The 14293-nt window shown below is 35.3% G+C and overlaps 1 protein-coding gene across 1 annotated transcript in view; it reads right to left on the bottom strand.

The window, feature by feature from the left end:
• The window catches only part of RSRC1 (arginine/serine-rich coiled-coil 1), a 335473-nt gene that overhangs the window by 171054 nt on the left and 150126 nt on the right, over positions 1-14293 (bottom strand). The window contains exon 5 of the mRNA XM_005864118.2: positions 1359-1395. Coding sequence (XP_005864180.1) covers positions 1359-1395 — 37 coding nt within the window. The remainder of the gene's footprint in view (positions 1-1358; positions 1396-14293) is intronic.

The raw sequence follows: 14293 nt of genomic DNA, 5'->3' as shown, positions 1-14293 counted from the left end.
AAAAAAAATATATTTTATTGATTTTTTACAGAGAGGAAGGGAGAGGGATAGAGAGTTAGAAACATCGATGAGAAACATCGATCAGCTGACTCCTGCACACCCCCTACTGGGGATGCACCCGCAACCAAGGTACATGCCCTTGACCAGAATCGAACCTGGGACCTTTCAGTCTGCAGGCCGATGCTCTATCCACTGAGCCAAGGCAGATTAACATTTTTATTCTGATGTCTACATATCCTAAATATATGTACCACTATGAAGTAATTAACAAGGACTTGGGATATCATTTTTAATAATGAGAATAACAATTTTATTTATTTACTTCTAATCTGGACAAATATATAGTTCAAATTTTCTAACAAGGTTATTATATCCTGCTTTAATAATTACCTGTAACTTTTATGATAATTTTTCAAAAATCTGTTTCCTTAGTTTGTTTAGCTATTGAAAGGAAAACCAAAAATCCCTTACAACTCTCTACTATAACTCAGAATGAATCTGCCTCTTATTACTGTTTGTTTTTTTTTAGAAGACCAAAAGCACATTAATCGTTAACAAAGCTACAATATGATATACGAATGAGGTCTTACATTAAAAAAGTACTTAGAGTGTATTTACAAAAGAATCTCTCATTAATTATTCAACATTTGGATTTGACCAGAAACCAGAGCATGACTTTGTAATGTTCTGTTTAAATGAAGTACTTAATGTTGTAATGAACAACACTCATTGTGGTAAACTCAATGAATTTTGGACCTGTTACAATACAACAGTTTTTCCAATTTTTTGATTAATGGACATATTTTAATGTAAAGTCAGTTTAAATTTCACTTATGCTTTAAAAATGTTTACTTAAACCAAAAATTTTGCATCTCAATTATTTTACGTTCTAAGCTGAATGTAGTTTAAACCAATGCATTATTCATAAAGCAGACATTAGGAAAAACAAAGCTGTGCACTTCTTTCAAAGCCGTTAAATTGCTAAAACATACCATATTTATGCATGCAATATTTGATTGTGTTTTTCTTAAAACACAAGCTTGTTTTTGTCAGATCAAGATATGCCAAAAATTCTACACCAATTTTTGTTTATAATTAAAGCAATCATCAATCCAAGGATTGTCATCCGTTTTATTTCATCTCTACATCAAAAAAAAAGTAATCGGAAAAAATTTAAATTCCCTTGAAATAACAAGATAAATGAAAATGTAAGTGCCTTCACATAATAGCAGTAAGCTGACCCTTTGGGAAATGGTTGACTTTCTCAATACAAGGTATTCAAAGCTCATTCAAAAGTGTTCATTTGGAATGCAGATATCAAAGATGATGCAAATGTTCAAGAGAAAATTAGAACTTACCAGATGTTCTAATCCAGCTTTGATGTTTCCAGATTCCCTAAAATAGAAGAATAAAAGTTCTAAATAGTTGCTAAACCCTTGTCTGCTATAATTTATATTTACCTCAAAACTGTTTTATAAATCCTTAGAAGTTTTTCATATATCTTTACTAATGTTCATATAACACTGTTTTTAATGACAAAACAATTTACATCAAAAGGAAACAGATAAGTAATTTATATCTACTAATATTTCCACTAAATTGGTATTCCACTAACAAAAAGAATGTTTCAGATTTTTCAAAGTTAACACACAACAAAAAGAAGTATATTATTATTTTACTATTAATTTACTATTTATTTCACATTAGTTTTCTCTCATTAGTTTGTTTTCTCCAACTTTTATTATGAAAATGTTCAAACATACAGGTTCTATCCACGATATAGATCCTACATTGATATTTTACTATATTTGCTTTATCAAATATTCGTCCAGCAATGGTTGCATTTTTATTAAAGAATATGCTCCTAAATAATATGCTCATAATTTCAGAGTTAAACAGTAAATTTTAACACATTTTTGTTGACATTAATTTTATTAACTTAGTTCACACTACAAATCAGGATCTAAGACTACTGAAATATTAAAAAACAAAGTATCACCAAAAAAACATAAACATCAAATATCATATTTTTAGTATTTAATTTCTTGCTCCTCACTTAAACAGAACACTGCTGATGGAATTAAAAATAAAAATACCTGTGCAAGTAGCAAACATAATTTAAATATACACTTGGTGAAATGTGGCAAATAGCTAAATTTTTTAATCCCGATTTCAGAGTATACTAATTTATTAGTGACAAACGGTTTTTGGCTTTTCTCACCCTGATCAAGTAGTATTTTAATTCCATCATAAACACCAACCCTTATTTTTTAACATGAAGTTATACTTCTATCACATTGCAGAAAATATTCATGGAAATTCAACAACCAAAACAGTGTTGCATTCACGATGTTTAATCTTTTCCCCGCACCTCTTCTTTCTCTGAAGGTCCTTTATTTCTTTCCTCTTTATTTCTGATTTCAATTTTCTTTGCCTATATACTTCTCTGTTTCCTTTGTCTATCTTTCAATCTTTCCAAATTTCCCTTCAAACCCATGGCTTCCAACCTTTGCTCTCACTGTCCAGTCTGACATATTGGGAATAAATTTCAACATCTACTGATTAGCAAAGCACTTATCTTTAGCCATTCTCTCTCTACTTTCTGCTTCTGGCAATCTTAACCATACCATGTATTCAACATTTAAAATGTAAGGATTTCTAAAACTCATTCTCTGGATGCCCTAATTACCAATGATAGGCATAAATTAAAAACAAGGTGTCAGAAAGGCTAATAGCTACATAAATAATTATTTTTAATATTATTACAAAATAATGCATTTAATGGATCTGGAAGGCAAACTTCAAATTTTTGCAAGGACATTCTCATATGATCATCTGTGTAATTTGAAATATAAACAAAAAGAATAATGTATATAGTGAAACATCTGACAGTGCAATATGTGTATGTGCACACAACAGTGAAATTGTCTTCCTCCTATCACTGACTCCCAATTCTCTCAATCACTAATATTACCTTTGTTTGTCTTTCTAAAAAAATTCTATATGTATGTACATGTGTATTTCTTCCTTCGCATTTTTTTAAATTTTATTTTTTATTAAACCCAAACAGAAACATACTATAAAGCACTGTTTTTGGTACCTTCACTTGGCAATCTATCTTGGAGTTTGCTCTATATAATACACATCTACATCATTTCCCTCATGGCTACATTGTCACATAATGGTTCTTATTAGAAAATAATATTGCAAAAAATGTTCAGATTCAAAGTACAAGTCCTTAATTAATTATCTGAAATCACTGGGGCTAGACATGCTTCATCAGAATAGTTGGGAGTTTAGAAAGGTAATAAGGTATATATACTATATGTCACGCAACGCTGACAGCATGACTCGAAGCAGCATCTCATCATTATACACATTAATTCTAAAACAAACACAAATATTCCACAGAGTGGAATAAACAAAGGCTATAAGTAGCTTCATTTCAGGGTAGGTTTCGATGTAAACTGAGTTTACCACAAAATTAAGGAAAATCAATTCTCTGAGCTGTTTGCATTTTGGAATCAAGGACAAGAAACTATTCCTAAAAAAAAGAAAAGATTGGCTAGGCTATTGCTTTGCTATACTTCAAAGTGATTCTTTAAATTAAGTGATATTTAGGAAATATGCTTTTAGAATGGTATGCCTGAAAGAAAACTAGGCATCATCCTTGACACAAGCCTTTTTTTCTTCACTGCCAGTTGTAAACAAATGTACTCAATCACAGGGACTTGGCTATTCAACATCCTTAATTACCATATAGATTTAATCACTTTTATCTTCACAGGTACTACCTTATTTTAGGTCTTTTGTTTTCTCTCTGATGTTACTAAGAAAGAGTACTGGTCTCATCTTTTCTCTCCCAGATTACTACAAAACATCCTAATGGTTAAAAATGGGTCCTGCCTTGCACCACATCAATTCATTCGCCATAATACAGCAAAATCTTTCTAAAATGTAAGCTTGATCATGTCAAACCCCTTCTTAAAATCAACGGTATCTTACTACACTCCTGTTTACTCATTCCCCCTGCTATATTTCCAAAGCTACATCACATGGAAAATGACAACAGCAACATAACAGACTAGTAACCTGGCTTCACTCACTACTGTCTATTTTGTCAGATATATGTGTTGCTACTTCAGCTTTTTTAAATTTTCATTTGCATGAAATATCTTTTTCTATCCTTTAACTTTCAGTCTATGTGACTCTTTTGTTCTGAGTGGATCTTTTGTCAACAGCACATATATGGGTCTTGTTTTCCTATTCATTCAGCTACCCTATATCTTTTGATTGGAACATTTAGGCCATTTACGTTTAAAGTGATTATGGATAGATACATATATATTGCCACTTTATTTTTTTAAACTATGTTCCTATTTTTCTTTCTTCTTCAAGAAGACCCTTTAACATTTCTTGTAGTACTGGTTTGGTAGCAATGAACTCATTAAGTTTTTTCTTGTCTGGAAAACTCTTTATTTCTCCAACAATTTTATTTTATTCTTTTCAAGACTTAAAGAACATTTATTTTTTTTGAAAGGCCGAGGGGGACTCTACATGAATCTGAAGCCAATAACTAGACAGGAAGATAAATAAAATACAAAGCCAGTATGTTGTGGCAAAATTCCAGAAAACACACTGAAAAAAATCTTTACAGTTTAAAACTGTTTTACGTATACATAATTACAAATGTATATACAGCACATGGGTTTTACCCCGTATGTAATGGATAGCTTTGCTGTGTAAAGTAATCTGGGTTATAGGTCCTTCCTTTTCATCACTTTGAATATTTCATGACAATTCCTTCTGGCTCAAAATGTTTCTGTTGAGAAATCAGCTGAAAATCTTATAGGAGCTCCATTGTAGGTAACTATCTTTCTTGTGCTGCTTTTAATATTGTCTCTTTGTCTTTAACTTTGCCATTTTAATTATGATGTATCTTGGTGTGGACCTCTTTGGGTTCATCTTGTTTGGGAACTCTGTTTCCTGAACCTGTGTATATTTTTTCCTTCACCAGGTTAGGGAAGTTTTTGGTCATTATTTCTTCAAATAGGTTCTCTATTCCTTGCTCTCTCTCTTCTCCTGATGTGGATGTTGTTAAACTATCCTTATTCCTTTAAACTATCCTCATTCTTTTTAATTCTTCTTTCTTATTGCTGCTCTTATTGGGTGTTTTTTCTACCTTGTCTTCTAAATTACGGATTTGATTCTCTGCTTCATCCAACCTACTTTTTAGTTTTTTCCAGTTTATTCTTGATGTCAGAAATAGTATTCTTCATTTCCAACTGGTTCTTTTTCATTTTTTCTATGTCCCTTTTCATGCTGTTGTAGTTCTCACTAAGTTCCCTGAGCATCCTTATAACCATTACTTTGAACTCTATATCTGATAAATTTCTTGTCTCCATTTCATATACCTCTTTTTCTGGAGATTTCTCCTATTCTTTCATTTGGAGCATGTCTCCCCATTTTGGCTGCCTCTTTGTCTTTGTTTTTTTATGTATTAGGTGGTTCTCGTAGGATGACCTTATGAAGGAGGTATCCTGTGGGACCAGTGGCAAAGTCCCCTTGATCACCTGTGCTGGGTGCTCTAGGAATGTCCCTTGGGTGCATTATGTGGGCCCTCCTGTTGTAATTGAGTATTGATTATTATTGGCTTCTTTGTGTTTAGGGTCGACACTCAGGCTGGCTGACTCTGAGGATCGACCCCGACCACAGTGTATGAGCTGCTGTGCAGATGCTGACCACACTAAGTAGATTTTGCCTCAGCAGAGTCCGGTGCCTGATTAGATCTCCCTTTGGCGATGCCACTTGTGAAGCTAATTAAATCCTGCTATGATGTTGTCTGAACCTGGCCACTGGGTGTGTTTGTTCTGGGGCCTCTTGGGAGGGACTCTGGTACAGGCCCACTTAGAAGCTGCCTGTGACTGGCCCTGAGCAACCTGTTTGGAGCCACAAAGTGAGCCCCAGTTTGTGGCTGTCTCTGTTGGGCCTGCCTGGGTGTGTGGGAAGGAACAAGCTGTACACCAAGGCCGGCGTTTTCTAGCACCAAGGCAGGTCAGCAAAAGTCCCAAGAAACCCTGAGATCTGCCTCTCCTGTGTCTGCCAGCTAACTTAGGCTCAGTCACTGAAAGAGCCTCTGGAAGTACTTGAGTTACATGAGGTAGGTTCTCAGTAAGTCACCAGGTAGGAGTGAGTGGTGTTCACCAGGATGACACAGGTTCAAACTCGATGCCAGTGCTGGCAGAGGCCACTCAGCAAATGTTCCAGGGTATACCAAGTCTAGCTGCTACCCACTGGGTGCTTGCACACCTTTGTGGAGGGGTAGGGTGTCAGGTAGTGGTCAGGATGAGACCAGCACAGTTCATTAGGCCCTAATAGACCAAGATTTGGCCTTGTAAAAGGGAGAACTCTGTACTGGTAGGGCATGCATGGAAGAAAAGGCCCCCATCCTAGACCCATACAACTCAGTCTGTCCTAGTTTCTGCCCAGATCTCAGCAGGGCAGAGCCACCAGGAGTAGGGAGGGTGGGTCTGCCAGGAGCCCAAAGAGTGGGGCTAGCATATCTCCTGCAAGGGTAAGACACCAGTCAGTTTCACAGTAATGTGGGGGGAATGGCCCTTGCCTCATAGCCACACAATTCACTCATTGGCACTCCCTTAGAGTCTTCCCAGACCTCTCTACAGCCCAGGCCAGGTACCTGACTCCTTAGTAGGGCGCAAGCTCTATAGGGTAAGGCAACAGGAAATCCAGAGGGTAGAGCTATTGCATTTCTCCAGGCTGATGCCATATGAAAGAGATTGTTCCACCCAAGAAAGATGGCGTAGGTAGTGAGAGAGAGAAACTCAACTCAGGAATCCTGGTGGCTGTCCTTTCAGCTGTCTCCCCAGAGCCAATAACCCCAGTCTCTCCTCATGTGACTATATTCCACTCCACCCTCCCTCCTCTGGAGCCCATGGTAAGTGGTTGCAAAAAAGGATTTTGTGCATGGCTCTTTAAAAGGGTGCCTGTGTCTCTAACAGAATCCTCTCTCTCCCTGGTGTACAGAATCCTGCTGATTTTCACAGCATCTTCATGGCTCTGTACTCTGGGCTGAGGGGCCTGGATATAGTAGAGACCCCACATTTCTTAAAGGGAACTGTTGCAGCTGAGAATCTCAGCCACTGCCTGTGAGAGCAGGGCCAGCCTTTTTGGTGCCTCGCCCTTCCTACCAGTCTTGATGTGGCTTTTTCTATAAATCCTTGTTTATAAGTTGTATTGTTTTCGATGGAGTAGGACACAATGGAAAAAGTAGCTGGGTATGGGGTGAAGGGGGGGGGGTCAATGGGGAAGAAATGGGGACATCTGTAATACTTTCAACAATAAAGATAAATGTTAAAAATGAAAAAATAGTTGACTGATGCCAGGCTTTGGACTCTATAATTTTTAAATTAACCTGGAGGAGCATCAGCCAGAACCCAGACTTTTATTCCCCTTCTTAGATTAAAATTACTAGCCAAGGCAGCTAATGTTGTAAGAAGTGAAAGAGAAGTCTATAAAAAAAAAATTTAAGATCTCTGAAGTGTGTAAACATGGGATTGGAAAAAATAACCAATGGAGCAACCTCATCCAGAGAAAATAGAACACACTGAGCAAAAATATAATATTGATATAATAACATATTGAAAAGAAAGATTTTTAGAAATTAAATATAAATACAATAGTTTGAAAAAACTCACAGAATGGATTGAAAGCAAAATAGCTACAGACTGAGAATGAATTAGTGAGCTGGAACACTGGGTACAAGAACTCTCCCAGAAAGCATAAGAAAGGGATGAAAAAAAAAGAAAAAATAAGAGATAAAATTAAGAACAGAGTAGATGTGCAAACATCTATGCAATGGAAAACCTAGAAGGAAAGCAAAGACACTTGAGAAGAAAAAAACAAACACATTTGAAGAAATGACAAATATTTCCCAGGTACAGAAATATTCAAACTTTACATTGAAAGGTTAAATAGAATAGTGAACAGGATAATTAAGGAAAAATACTCAGCAAAGCATAATATAAGAGTAATGACACTATTATAGATCAAGATAAAAGTCTAAAAGCATCCAGAAAGAAAAAACATACCCCTCCATAAAGGAAGAATAACACTGACATCAGACTTCTCAATACTAATGCTGAACAAGAAAGTATTGACTTCTAAGAGAAAGTAAATGTTAAAGGAAAAGAGGCCAGGTGGTGTGGCTCAGCGGTTGAGCATTGACCTATGAACCAGAAGGTCATAGTTCGATTCCGGGTCAAGGCATATGCCCAGGTTAAAGGCTCCATCCCTAGTAGGGGGCATGAAGGAGGCAGCGATCAATGATTCTCTCTCATCATTGATGTTTCTATCTCTCGCTTCCTCTCCCTTCCTCTCTGAACGCAATAAAAATAATTTTTTTAAGGAAAAGGACCGTGAGCATGAATTTATATACAGCTAAATAAACTATTATTTAAATTGATAGAAAACAAATTTCAGCGTAAAATTACCCACACAAAGACACTATTTGAACAAAATTCTGAAAAATATAATGCATTAAGATGAGAAATAAATTCAGGAAAAGCAACAAGATAAATAATAAAGGGTGGCATAGAACATAGTAATTATTGTAATCTAAACAATCAATGATTAAAAAGAAAACTAAAGAAAATTCACCCATAATAATCTGGAGTTAAAATGCCAGAGAAGATTTTCAGATTGGGTAAAAAACAAAATTCAGCAATGTCTCATATACAAAAAAATCCACAAAGCAAAAAAAATTCAGAAAGGTTTCCAGACAAGAGATAGTAAGAGATATAACAAGGTAAACAGGAACCAAAAGAAAGCTGGAGTGGTAATTTAATGATAAAGTATATTTAAGCTACTTCCCATCCCCCCAAAAATATTTTTTGAGATATTAAAAGGAGAACATTCTAATAAAAGATACAATACATTAAGAAATTTTCATTTATATCCAGCAGGTTTGCATATTCATAAAGCTTAGATAAGTATCATAGTTTGGGACACCAAATTTTCAACAAGTTCTCCAAGGAAATCAGTTTTCTTTAGTTTTACTTTGGGCAGAAACACAGAAAGGGTGGCCATCTCAAAACAATACAGATAAAGAAAAGCATCATGAGTACATAAATATTATTCAAGACAGCATGATATATAATCCTGGTTCTAGAAGCAGAAGACCCACACTCAAATTTAAGCCCTGACAAAATAGTTGCAAGAACTTGGGTAATAAGCCAACTTCTCCAAAGCCCAGATTATTCTTCTATAATGTGTGGATTCTGTAAAACCTACCTTACCTAACACATTAAGGTTACAGTGAAAAAAGCAGCAAGATAATGTACATGAAGGTACACCACAAATGACAATGTGCTTTAGAAATATGTCATTACAATAGATATATAAATATAGAAGTCTTAATAGTGGTTCCAAAAGTCTTAATACATTTTTAAAAATAGAGAGGCAAGATCCAAGACATTGACAGAGGGATCTTGCAACAAATGGTCCTCTTTAAAGGCCTGTCCTCTTTAGTGGTCTGTCTCTTGGGTTGTCCCTGTCATGACTTCATCAATATTTGTGCAACTCCTTTTGCCCTGTGCTGAAAGCAGACTTAATTCAATTATAGGTCTCAAAACTGATAAAATGGTCCTGAAGTGGAAAATGGGAAGAGATTATTGGCAAATGAATAAAGATTTGTATCGAACTAACACACAGGAGTACAGCAGGTCTTTTTTTTAATCATTCCCTGTCTTAAATCTTCTGGGAACCATGAGTTTCCCTTCCTCTCATGCAGCACATCGATTTCTGAATTAGACTGCAATATTAAATAATTAATATACTTGCCATGATTGATGTTTTGCATTAGTTGAATATTAGGTTATCAATCAAAATCCACTTGGTTTAATGTAATAATATTGAAAAAGTGTCATGGGCTGTTCATCCAATTTGTAGTTGAGGCAGCACAGATAGTAATGTTGGCATAACACAAGGCTCTAAAGCAGGAAATGCAGGAGCTCAACATATATGAGGCAGACATTTTGAAACTGACAGAGGTTGTCCTAAATAAACCTTGTGGCACCTGTCTCCTTCAATATTAGATCTCCTTCCAGCAGGGAGACACGATGCATCAATCATATCAGAGGAGGCCAAGGAAAAAAATTAAAATAAAGATACTAATTTACCTTTGTGGCAAACAGATTTCATTATTTTGCCAAAGGAAGCATGCTGTAAATCCAGAAACTTGCTATGATAAAGCTTATATCCCCTTAATAAATAAATAAAATAAAATAAAATAAAAGAATAATATATTTTAGATCTAGTCTTACTAGGAAGGATTCAACTTTTTAAAAAAGATGTTAGCAATATTATACTAAAATGATCACTCGGGTTTTAAATGGTACAAGGGAACCAGGTCAGGGAGTCACAGTCAATAATTGCATTTATTTTGAAAACAACAAAACAAAAAAATCCAACCCTATTCCTTCTGATGATGGCATTCTTCTTTACTCTCAATAAATGCATTTTGCATTCACACTTGTCAAAATATTAGCTTAGAAAAAAATTTTTAATTACTTGCTTCTCCCAGTAAAAGTACATGATTGTTCTCATCATTCCCTATTATATCAATCCAAAATATAATATAGATTTACTTATAAAAGTACTATTTTAAAACAAATTAAATAAACAAAAGACATCCAAAAGAAAAGTAACTTTTTTTTGGATTGGGAATAGAAAAGTAACAAAATAAATATAAACCAAAGCCATTTCATAGAGCTGGCCAAAAATCCAGTAGTGTTAAGTTATAAAATACTCAGAAACCATAATGCAAGCAACTAACTGCTATTGCATCAAAATATCATTTCATGGACCAAGTCTTTAAGAAATAAAAACTTAAATATATTTGTAATTAGTAATGTATGTGTATTATCCCATATACAATTTGCACAGCCAGTAATTATAAAAAATAGAGTAACTCCTACAACAGTACACAATTTTACAGATTTTTTGTCATAAACAAAGCATATCACTCAGTTCTAAAAGATTACTATGCTGCAGTTTTCTACAGCTATAGAGATAACATCACAATTAATTTTATATCCTCTTTCATAAAGCAAAAATCTACGTTTTGTTTTTGTTTTGTTTTTTACATAATGGCAGTCAATGTTTGTAAAAGCTTGAGTTATAAGGTTCCTATATCTCCCATCTCAAATAATAATTAATCGCTTCTCTGTCTTTTGGCTAAGATCAAGTGTAGTATCAAATAATAATTGATACATTTTACATGTATGAGATCTTTTTTTATTAAGAATAAAATGTTATGCCCTAACTAGTTTGGCTCAGTGGATAGGGCGTCAGCCTGCGGACTGAAGGGTCCCAGGTTCGATTCTGGTCAAGGGCACATGCCTGGGTTGCGGGCTTGATCCCCAGTAGGAGATGTGCAGGAAGCAGTCAATCAGTGATTCTCTCTCATCATTGATGCTTCTATCTCTCTTTCCCTCTGCCTTGCTCTCTGAAATCAATAAAGATATATATTTTTAAAAATGTTTTAAAAAAAGAATAAAATGTGCCCTAACCGGTTTGGCTCAGTGGATAGAGCGTCGGCCTGCTGACTGAAGGGTCTCAGGTTCAATTCCGGCCAAGGTCATATACCTTGGTTGTAGGCACATCCCCAGTAGGGGGTGTGCAGGAGGCAGCTGATCGATGTTTCTCTCACATCGATGTTTCAAACTATCCCTCTCCTTTCCTCTCTATAAAAAAATCAATAAAAATATATTTTAAAAAAGAATAAAATGTTATTAATGTAAGATTTCTGTAATATATAAACCTAAGAAAAACCTAGGTTCAAATTGCAACTCTACTACTTACTAAATAACTTTGTCAAGTTATATATCTTCTCTAATTTTTTCATTCTTAAATTCAAGTCAGAGATTGAAAAAATCAGCACATATATACATAAGTCACTCAATAAATACTGGTGCAATGTGACAGGCTAATACTGGACCAATTGAGCATATTCAATTTCCAAAATAAAGAAATCTCTTTATAGATGTTAGCTTTTGTAACCACGATTCAACTGTAATACCTATAAACGAAAGTCAGTCTACTTTTCAAATAAAATACATATAAAGAGCTTGGCCCAAAGCTAACATCCAATAAAAATATCCTGACATAAGCACATTCTCATATTCCGATCTCTAAAAGGAGGCAGAATAATAAAGTATGTTGAAAAAAGAAGAAAAAACAGTATCTCAATTTCCTATTTTTTTTTTTTTTTTACATTTTAACCCCAATAAGAAAAATACAGAGTATTAACTCTAAGTTCCAAAAAGATATTCGTGGAATTCCCAGTTGTAATGTATCTGGTTTGGTTAGAATACTCAGCATTTTTCTCCCGATTGGAGAATATCCTGCAAATTAGTGGCTCTCAATATATATTCTTATGTTACCCTGGTTCATAATATAGTGTTTAGATGTTTGTATTCTTTTATGAGTAGTTTTTTATCTAACTGATTATTATTTACAACACTGCCGGTTTAGGCCCGCAGGGATCGGGCCTAAACCGGCAGTCGGACATCCCTCTGTCTGATCACCCCTAACCTCTCTGCCTGCCTGTCTGATCGCCCCTAAACACTTGCCTGCCTGCCTGATCGCCCCTATCCCCTCTACCTGCCTGTCTGATTGGCCCTAACTACCTCTGCTTGTGTGCCTGATCACCCCTAACCACTTGCCTGCCTGCCTGATCGCCCCTAACTGCTCGCCTGCCTGCCTAATCGCCCCTAACTATCTCTGCCTCGGCTCTCGCTGCCGCTGCTTCATCTGGATGGACATCCGGAATGATGTCCGGAAGGTCATTTGGCTGTCCAGTCTAATTAGGATTTTATGTTTTTATTATTATAGATATTCTATTCTAGAACTTATATACCATTTACACAGACAAGTGTACCATGATTACTGAATTTTACATGGGCTATTCTCTTTTTAAGATTCTTTAGTTAGTTTTACCAGTATTCGTGAGCATCTACTATATGGGGACAAGTTTAAATTAAACATATTAAACAGTTGAGGACTTATGATACACACTGATTGTATTCCAATGGGAAGCTGAAGACTTAATTTGGTATGTATCAGGTAAGCCATTACAGTCATTCTGGTAAACAGGCTCTGGAGTTCACAGAAAGGGTCTACAAAGGAAAGAAATGAGATTTCAAAAATTTTCAACCTGTGCTCTAGATAACAGTTTATGATGAAAAAACACAAAGATAATTCATCACTTGTAGATCTGATCTATAAGAATTGCTAAAGAAATGCTTCAGACACAAGGAAAATTATTCCAGAAAGAGACTTGGAACATCAAGAATGAAGAAAGAGCAATATAAATATATTTATTGAGCACCTAGTTAAATGAAAAATTTGGAATGGATAATAATAACAATAACAAAAACATAAATATCATCAACAAAAAGTATTAAGATATGGTATCTATACCTTAGATGTTTAAAACAGTGTTGTCAAATTAACACTAATGCATGAAAGAGTTAATGTCCAAGCCAGGCAGGGAAAGTGAATGAGAACATGCTACCTATCTGTTATTTCCCACATGCAGGACTAACATTCCTAATTAATGACAATCTTCTTTCCAGTTGCAGCTCAAGCATCTTAACACTGTGCTCTAAGTAGTCAGTGCCAGTCATTTGGAGTTAGTAGGTAAGATGCAACCCATTCACCACTGATCCCTTCAATCCATGTTCTTAACCTAGTTCAAGAGAAGTTCAGAAGAAGATGAAATTGCCATATGTGTTAGAGTGGTTGAAAAATATTTCAAAGAGGAGGGTAATTTTAGCTGCATCCTGAAGGATTGATTGCATCTGAGCAGAGTGGGTAAGTAGAAAAGAAGAGGCAGGAAGAGTAGGCTCAAAGGTCACTTGCAGAGGTCAAGTAAGAAGAGTAGCCTGCCCAGAGTAGATGCATTAAAAGGTCATGTTACTTTTAGTCTGTAATTTTAAATAATTTTTATTATGTAAGTTTTCAGGGCCATCATGTACAATTGTGCATGTTGTTCATTATGGAGAGAAAAAAAGAAAAAAGAAAGGAAAACCTAACCAGGCAGTGGAAGATAAAGGCTTTATGCCCTGACAAAGCAGTGCATCCTGTTGCGGTAGTGCAGCCACAGGATGAAGGGACGGTTTTTGCTAGTATCTGAAAAGGTGCCATATGGAATAGCAGGGGCCCTGAAAATTTCAAAATTATGTCTGGTTCTAAGAAAATAAAAATCACCTGA

Source organism: Myotis brandtii, unplaced genomic scaffold (genome assembly GCF_000412655.1).
Source record: "Myotis brandtii unplaced genomic scaffold, ASM41265v1 scaffold186, whole genome shotgun sequence".
NCBI classification, from domain to species: Eukaryota; Metazoa; Chordata; class Mammalia; order Chiroptera; family Vespertilionidae; genus Myotis; species Myotis brandtii.
Note: the sequence above shows the minus strand (reverse complement) of the source record. Positions and strands in the feature narration are given on the sequence as shown.